The following is a 9475-nucleotide window of genomic DNA, read 5'->3' as shown; positions in this document are numbered from 1 at the left end:
GATAATCATAATCATTTATTTGTTGCAAATCTAACTTTATTACGTCTATATCCGAGTGTTTAAGTTAGCAATGGAGTCATCAGCTTTACAGGGCATAGAGAGCGTTTGCGTGAAGGCTGAGCCCTGTGAGGATGTGTGTACAGATGAGCCCACGGTCGATGGAGTGTCTGTGAAAGTTGAGCGTTTGCTGGATGACTCTATAAAAGACGAGCCCAGGTGCGAGGGTGTGCCTATAAAAGCCGACTCTTCATGCTCAGATGTGAGTATGAAAGACGGGTCGCCCGGCGCGAGCGCGGCGGCGGAGCTGTATACCGATCACGCCGTCAAAGATGAGCTCGTGCTCGGCCCCGTGCTAGTGGAGCGGCGCGTCCGCCAAGCACCAACAGGTCAGTTGTGGGTTCTTTGATTAATCCTTCATTTAATCATAATAAAATTAAGGGTTGATTTAGACAGCGCGCGAACTCGCATGCGATTTTAGTTGCATTGCGGACTGTTGGTTACGTCCAATACAACCGAACGATCAAAAACCGCAATGAAACACGCATACAAGTTCTCGCATCGTCTAAATGAGCCCTAAGCATAAGTAAAATAAGTAAATGAACAATATATGATAAAGTTTAAACAACATTATTTGCGGTATTTGACGTCTGTCACTCACAACAGCAATACTACGTAAAATGTCTTGCACATCGAAATCACAAAGGAAAACAACTGCACTGCGAACGTTTACGTTCTACGTCTTTTTTTTAAATTTTAGGGTTAGCTGGACACCACCATTATGAATTGGTAGTTGTCTAAGTAAATTGATATTAATTTTTCATTTTTCTTTTAATAAAAATAAGGATAAGGTGGATAATTAACTGTAAATATGGATATATTTATCATCACCTAACAGACAACAAATTTGACACAGAAATAACATAATTAAACTTTAAAATAGATCCCTAGTTAGTTTAGATTTTGATGATGGGTGCGACCTACTCGGTCGGTGTATTAAATGCATTTACCTTGCGGGAAAACCATATGATTCTAGCTTTATTTAAATCTCAAATAAAAAATCATTATACGTCACAATTCGATACCTCAGTCTACGTGCCATCCAATCGTAATCGCTTGCTGTGACAATCGATTTGCGTTAGTTACATCTCTATATACGTCAGTCATAATGTGTCAAATACCGCAAATAATGTTGTTTATACTATAACTTTTATTATAGTATATAGGTGTTGTGACTGTTGTGTATGGATATAATTTTTAGCAACATGCAGTTTTCATAGCAAAGTACTTGATACACAACAAGGAGTATTCTAAGTTAGTAATAAAGACTTTATTTCAAGAAACGTGGATAGGTAACAGTAGACATACATATGGATGTCTTCTAGTAACCTCAAAAAATAAAATCTATAGTTAAAATAATCATACATCATTAATATAAAAAGAAATAGATAAATATATAAAATAAAAAAGTATTTTTATTTCTTGGTAACTGAATTACAATCCATACTTTAATATTATAAAGGCGAAAGTGTGTCTGTCTGTCTGTTACCTCATCATGCTTAAGCCGCTGAACCGATTTAGTTGAAATTTGGTATAGAGATAGTTTGAGTCCCAGGGGAAGGACATAGCATAGTTTTTATGTCGGAAATCATCCCTGAAGAGAGTGCAAAAGGGGGTGGAACAGGCAGAGTTAATGAATTGCCTAATAATTGAAGTAAGCAATGCGCAAATTGAATGATTGCTATTAGCATATGTAAAATTTATTTGTAACTCCTTAAACAGAAGAATAAAACCATGGATTATACTAATTTACAGTTTAAAGAAAATTACACTAGAACCATGTTATGCAGTCTTGGGCCTCTCAGATCCAGTTGGCCCCCGCTACTTTTATGTCTTCAAATCAGGTGCCAATGGCCGTCTTATCTTCCTTTCCCTGGACCTTTCCAGGCTGTCATTTGTAAGGTCCACATCTCGTCCTGGAGTCTAGCAACATGGCCAGCCCATCTCCATTTTTGTTTCTCGGCCTGGCTTAGTGCATGTATAATCTTAGTTTCTCTTATTACGAAAACTCTTCATTCAATTTTCGGGAAAACTAGGCTCTGAAATCACGCCTTGATCCAGAATAATGGGATTGGACGTCCTTAGACATGACTGGTGCAAACTTAATAGACTGCATACTGGTCATGGTCGTTGCCCCCTACAAACACCGCTGTGGGTGGCTGGAATCCCCGGCCTGCGTTGCGGTGCGGAAGCCCAAACCATCCAACACATAATTCGAGAATGCCCTATAACGCGTTATATTGGCAGTATCACCTTAAGTGACGAAGCCATAAAGTCGCTGAGTGGTCTATTACCGACATTGTTTCTATTTATACATTTATTATGTTTGCCATATGATTAAATAAATTGTCAATTTTTATTAGGCCACTTGTTAGTAACTGGCCACCCTATACTAAAATGAATTCTATTTACCTATAAACAGAATTCATTTTAGTATAAGGTGGCTAGTTATTGAAGGCTGGCCAGTTATTGAAACCTTATACTAAAATGACTTATATATTATAGGTGAATAGAATTCATTTTTAGTTTAGGGTGGCTAGTTATTGGCCGGTGGCCAGTTACTAGTGAATTACCCTACTTGCTTCTTTGTTTTGCTCAACTTGGTAGGGGACTACAGTGCCCCCGATTATATATTTTTGGGTAGCTGCACCATTAAGTAGTAAATAAAAATAAATAAAAATAAAATAAAAAAAGCCCTTTATTCATTGTAACGTGTTTACATAAAAAATTTAAAATAAAACTATGACTTATAATATGTGTTGTTACTAATGAATCCCTAGTGGGTAAAGGCCTCCTCCATTGCTGCCCATTTGTCCCTGTCTTGTGCTGTCGCCATCCAGTCTGTGCCGGCTGTTCTTTTTAAGTCTTCCTCCCAACGCATTTGTGGTCTGCCCCGGCCTCTTTTGCCAAGTGGACCTCTCCATTTGGTGACTATTAATGTCCATCTCTTATCTGTAAGCCTTGCTGTGTGGCCTGCCCACTTCCATTTTAGTAGTAGCATTAAGTAGTAGTAGTAGTAAAATAAATATGTGTGAATGTTATTTTAATCTGGGGGCGGTTTCAGCTTTCAACCTAGGGGTAGAAGTGAAGCAGTCATGTGAGATTGTCCCCGGGAGGCCCCTTCTGAAGGACTGCTGTGTCAGGCTGGAGCGTCTCGTTGTGGAAACCCTGCACACTACTCGGAGCACAGACCGGGCCAGCCAGAGACAAGGACGTGAAGCTGATGTAGAATGTGGATACAGGAACACCACAGTTGAGAATGTTAAAGGAAACTGTCACGGTAAGTGATTTATTAGTACTTGTGTGCAATTTTTTCCTTAATTGGCATTAGGCTTGTGCCTGCTCGGTCACTACAGAGAGCACTCCGCTCTGGGTCAATCGGTCAAATGAACTAGTTCGGTCATTTAGTTCCTTTGCTTCAGTTCGGTTGTTGAGAGCTAGGAATGTAGGAAGCGATTTTACAGTAGTTTTTAGGGTTCCGTACCTCAAAAGAATAAAACGGAACCCTTATAGGGTCACTCGTGCGTCTGTCTGTCTGTCCGTCTGTCACAGCCCATTTTTTCCAAAAGTACTGGACCAATTAAGGTGAAATTTGGTACACACATGTAAATTCGTGACCCAAAGACGGACATCTTACGTAAACAAATGAATTTTAAACACGGAGGCCACTTTTTGGGGGTAAATGAGAAAATTTAAAAAAAAAGTTTTTTAAACTATATCGTGTTAGATATAAAATGAAAGAGCTCATTTTTAGAAACTCAAATATATATTTTTTTGTAATTTTTAAATAAATAGTTTAGAAATTATTTAAGGAAATAGCCAAAAATCATCGAATTTACTGGGTCTAAAATTTTGAAAAAAATGTACAAAATACTTCTTTACCTATAGATGACAGGAAAACCCATTAGAAATATGCAGTCAAGCGTGAGTCGGACTAATTACTTAGTTTTTGATCCGACCCCTACGGGTTTATTAAAGGTAATTCAATCGCGTTTCACATACAAGGTGGTCCAAACCTTGACGTACCAATTTTTTTTAGATTCGTCACGTCGTGGGCTATCTGAATATACCCCCATGTATGTTAGCCGATATTTAGTAGTTTTCGAGTTATGAATTTATTAACTTTTGTTAAGAAATTCCGGGGTGAAGCTTTGCTTTATGCCTACTATTTAGGTAATTATTGTTGGTGGTATTTGCACTGATAACACGAAATAGCGATGGGGAAGTGACCCCATAAAATAACAGTAGGTATTGGAGCAGGTAAAAATTAACCCTTTGTAGATAACAACCCGTCGCGACGCGGGTCCAGTTAAGATAATGAATAAGTAAAGCAAAATGATGATTAGTCCATCACATGGCACAATATTAATTTCTCGTGGTAATTTCTGTTTGATTAACGTTAGGAATAACAAGAGGATTTTTTTTTATGAATTACTAATTTGGAAACTTTCCACCTCAGTTCCTTTGACCGGCGACTCTGTCAAATTAGACTATTAAGTATCACTTTTTTACCTTTTAAAAAACTTAGGGTCTAGCAGTTTCTACAATAACCATAAGTCCTTGAAATTGCTTGTATTTTTTATTTATTTAGGTAAGCGCAAAGTCTAAGCTTGACATGCTTGAACGTAAAATTTTGTCGTTTTTTTTTCCAACTAACAGCCAAGTGAAGTTGCTGATTTTTTTTAGCAACTGCGCCGTTTGTCAAGGTTTATGTTACAAAAAGAGTTGTTACAAGAAACATTCAAAAAACTTCAAGTTTTTTTTTTAATAAATTAATTGCTTCATCCCGGAATTTCTTAACAAAAGTTAAAACTTTAAAAAATCATAACTCGAAAGCTACGAAAAATCGGCTAACATACATGGGGGTATATTCAGATAGCCCACGACGTGAGGAATCTAAAAAGTTTTGGACGTCAATAAAAAAGCATTGTTAAAAGTTGGGTAATGTACGGAACCCTTGGAACGCGAGTCCGACTCGCACTTGGCCGGTTTTTTTCTAAATCTTTGACAACTGAATTACGATTCAACTTGTACGATACTACATGACGGTTAAACATCAAAAAGCTAGACACAATAAAATAAAATAAAAAAACCTTTTCGGGTTTAGGACTGTTTGTCACTCTTTTATCTCGTTCGCACTCGTGCCAGCGTCATTGTGAACCATTTCGTTCAGTCTATTTTCTGTTTCACTAATGTCAAGCGCTCACCAATCCCACTGAACTAAAGGACCTAAAGACCGATTAAGAGCGCGTAAAAATATTTAGTTCCTTTCGGTCCTTTATGGGATTTCATTCTTAACAGTTCTTAGTTCATGACCGACACAGGCCTAATTGGCATTTCACGTTCATGATATTTATTTTTGGTGCTAAATAACCGTTCAGGAATAAGTCAAACGTAATATTTGAATTGTTTAAAATTAACTTTGTGTAGTTTCATTAAATTTCAGACTCAGTTATCTTAATTTACTGTTTCCTGGCATCTTGCCACTAAAAGCTAATAGCTATGATATTAGAAACCTCAATATCATTTTTGAAGACCTATCTATAAAAATATATGATGTACATTACTATGCAAACTTCCACCGAAAATTGGTTTGAACGAGATCTAGGAAGTAGTTTTTTTAATACGTCATAAATCGTAAACCGCAATTTTATTATGTTACTTGCTGCTACGGAACCCTTTATGGGCGAGTCCGCACTTGGCCGCTTTTTTTAATACCTGTTGTTAATTTTAAATAATCACGATTATTTAGCAGTGACGCTAGTGTGCACGTTGATGGGCTCTTAATGTAGCAAAATAAACATTTTTGTTGCAGATCAATCTCCTCGGATGACACAAAGTGGTAGACCTATAATATACCAATGTGCCCACTGTAAACATGCAACATCTAGAAAAGCTTGCTTAATCACGCATTTGAGAAAACATGCGAAACCATACAAGTGTGAGCAATGTAGTTATGCATGTGTCGAAAAAAGATATTTGCAAAGTCATATAAGAAAACACACTGGCGATAAGCCTTACAAATGTGACCAATGTAATTATGCATGTTTCGAAAAAAGATATTTGCAACGTCATATAAGAAAACACACTAGCGACAAGCCTTACAAATGTGACCAATGTAATTATGCATGTTTCGATAAAGGATATTGGCAACGTCATATAAGAAGACACACTGAAGACAAGCCTTACAAATGTGACCAATGTAATTATACTTGTGTCGAAAAAATATATTTGCAACGTCATATAAGAAAACACACTGGCGACAAAACATACAAATGTGAGCAATGTAATTATGCATGTTTCGAAAAAAGATATTTGCAACGTCATATAAGAAAACACACTAGCGACAAGCCTTACAAATGTGACCAATGTAATTATGCATGTTTCGATAAAGGATATTGGCAACGTCATATAAGAAAACACACGGGCGACAAAACTTACAAATGTGAGCAATGTAATTATGCATGTGTCAAAAAGAGATATTTGCAACGTCATATAATAAAAAAACACACTAGCGACAAGCCTTACAAATGTGAGCAATGTAATTATGCATGTTTCGATAAAGGATATTGGCAACGTCATATAAGAAAACACACTGATGACATTGACAAACCTTACAAATGTGACCAATGCTATTATGCTAGCAGCCAAAAAGATAATTTGGAAGTCCATGTTAGTAGACACACTGACGAAAAGCTTTTTCAACTTCATGTGAGGACTCACAAATGTGCGGTGTGTAATTTTGCTAGCGCCAAGAAACGTGATTTGCGAGCACATTTAAAGATACACACTGGTGGAAAGCCTCATAAATGTGGGGTGTGTAATTTTGCTAGTGCCTGGAAATATCAATTGCGAAATCATTTAAGGATACACAATGGTGAAAAACCTTACAAATGTGACCAGTGTAGTTATGCTTGCAGACAAAAATATTATTTGAAACGTCATATAAGAAACCACACTGGCGACAAACCTTACACGTGTGAGCAATGTAATTATGCATGTGTCGCAAAAATATATTTGCAACGTCATATAAGAAGAAAACACACTGGCGACAAGCCTTACAAATGTGACCGATGTAATTATGCATGTGTCGAAAAAATATGTTTGCAACGTCATATAAGAAGACACACTGGCGTCAAGTGTTACAAATGTTTACGATTCCATGAAGGTAAACATATTAATGACGAGTTTACAGGCTCAAATAATTGTTCTCTAGATCTTGAACGACAGTGTAAAGGTAAGAAGCCTTAATCTTATGCTATATGCATGTCTGATAATGGTATTCATATACAAATCTGCTTTTTGTTACTTTACTAGACATTTATTCATTATTTATTTATTCTGTCGATTTTATTTAATATTAGAATTTATTCATCAAAAATGTAAAATTATTAAAAAAAAAAACAGAATGAGCAACAACAAAAATATGGCGCTAGCGCAGAGTGGAGGTAGACGGGTTAGGTAGGGCTGCACCGTCATTGAGACCGAAGAAATGTTGGATGGTTGGAAATTATAATTTATTTATTTATTCTGTCTGTGAAGCCGATGGTCTCGGGCTCGAATCCTGGTAAGGACATTTGTATGATGATACAGATATTTGTTCCCGAGTCATGGTTGTTTTCTATGTATTTAATTTTTTATATATATCGTTGGGTGAGCACTCACAACACAAGCCTTCTTGAGCTTGCCGCGGGGCTTAGTCAATTTGTGTAAAGATGTCCTTTAATATTTTATTTATTTATTACAGGGTTTTAACTTTTTTTTCACCATCAAATGGGCTTGATTTGAATGTCAATTACTTAGCTATAATGTGAACTTTGTCTTTCATCTGAAAGTGCTACAAAATTCACTATGATCTGTGGCTAACAGGTTAGGTTAAAAAAACCGGGCAAGTGCGAGTCGGACTCGCGCACGAAGGGTTCCGTACCATAATGCAAAAAAATCAACGAAAAAAAAAAGCAAAAAAAAAACGGTCACCCATCCAAGTACTGACCACTCCCGACGTTGCTTAACTTTGGTCAAAAATCACGTTTGTTGTATGGGAGCCCCATTTAAATCTTTATTTTATTCTGTTTTTAGTATTTGTTGTTATAGCGGCAACAGAAATACATCATCTGTGAAAATTTCAACTGTCTAGCTATCACGGTTCGTGAGATACAGCCTGGTGACGGACGGACGGACGGACGGACAGCGAAGTCTTAGTAATAGGGTCCCGTTTTACCCTTTGGGTACGGAACCCTAAAAACCGGACAAGTGCGAGCCGGACTCGCCCACCGAGGGTTCCGTACTTTTTAGTATTATAGCGGCAACAGAAATACATCATCTGTGAAAATTTCAACTGTCTAGCTATCACGGTTCGTGAGATACAGCCTGGTGGCAGACGGACGGACGGACAGCGGAGTCTTAGTAATAGGGTCCCGTTTTACCCTTTGGGTACGGAACCCTAAAAAGGTTAGGTTTACCAATACCATGTCACTGCCACATCATTGTCTCTAAATTCAATATTTCATATCCATCCAGCTAGAGTCAGATCAAACCAGGGGTGCGAAACTCCTGACTTCGGCCAAACTCGGCTCCGCTCGGCTCAACATTGCTCCGAGCAATTATTAGGGTTGACACAACTTGACGTCCCTTTGCGTGCATGACCACTAGGGATCGGAAACTCGGGAGCTATTATATCTAAACTTCGGGCTCAGTACCTACGCCGCGTCGATGTTGACTAGTATGGAGGCGGACTCAATTTAATTTTACTAATAAATTTCCCGGGATTTCCCGATATACCGAAAATTAGAATAACAGCCATACAAATGTATGAAAGTATTTAAATAGACTATTTTAGTTGTTCCTATGATCAAAATTTTATGTAATTCATGTGTTTTTCATTTAACTGACAGTACAGTATTAGTTGACATCAAACTAAAGTTGTATTGTTACTTTTAGTAAAAATAATGGTACAAAGGTATGTATCTTCGTTTTTAATTTAATTATAATAATTTACGTAATTTTGAAATAATACAAATTGCTATTACGAGATTGGAAAAACAGGATTTGTCCATAATAGAAGCGTTTGAAATTTTTGACGAAGTAAGATTAGCCATAGAATGGACGATGAACAATAAATTCATTCATAAACTAAACCAGCTTATCAATAGAAATCCAGATTTTGATGTACTCAGAGAAATATGCGAAAGGATGAATCAGGAAAGTGACATTTATATTTATAAATACGCAACACTCACGTCGGTAGATGTAGAAAGATCCTTTTCCATGTTTAAATGGATGCTTACGGAATCAAGAAATAGATTTACTATGGCTAATCTTGAAAAAATAATTATAATTTACTAGAATTCGAAACAAACTTCACATGTGTCAAATGCATTGAATGTTACAGATTCCTTAAATCTTGAACCCACCCCTG

The 9475-nt window shown here is 37.0% G+C and overlaps 1 protein-coding gene across 1 annotated transcript; it reads left to right on the top strand.

Annotated features, from left to right (window-relative positions):
• Window positions 1–6: 6 nt before the first annotated feature.
• LOC134802089 (zinc finger protein 431-like) lies at window positions 7–7308 on the top strand. The gene is made up of 3 exons (XM_063774682.1): window positions 7–386; window positions 3122–3337; window positions 5873–7308. Exons 1-3 carry the CDS (start codon window positions 71–73, stop codon window positions 7306–7308), a joined length of 1968 nt encoding a protein of 655 aa, XP_063630752.1. The 5' UTR covers window positions 7–70.
• The last annotated feature ends 2167 nt before the right edge of the window (window positions 7309–9475 follow it).

The sequence above is a fragment of the Cydia splendana genome, chromosome 24, assembly GCF_910591565.1.
Source record: "Cydia splendana chromosome 24, ilCydSple1.2, whole genome shotgun sequence".
NCBI classification, from domain to species: Eukaryota; Metazoa; Arthropoda; class Insecta; order Lepidoptera; family Tortricidae; genus Cydia; species Cydia splendana.
This window is presented reverse-complemented; position numbering and strand designations above follow the sequence as displayed.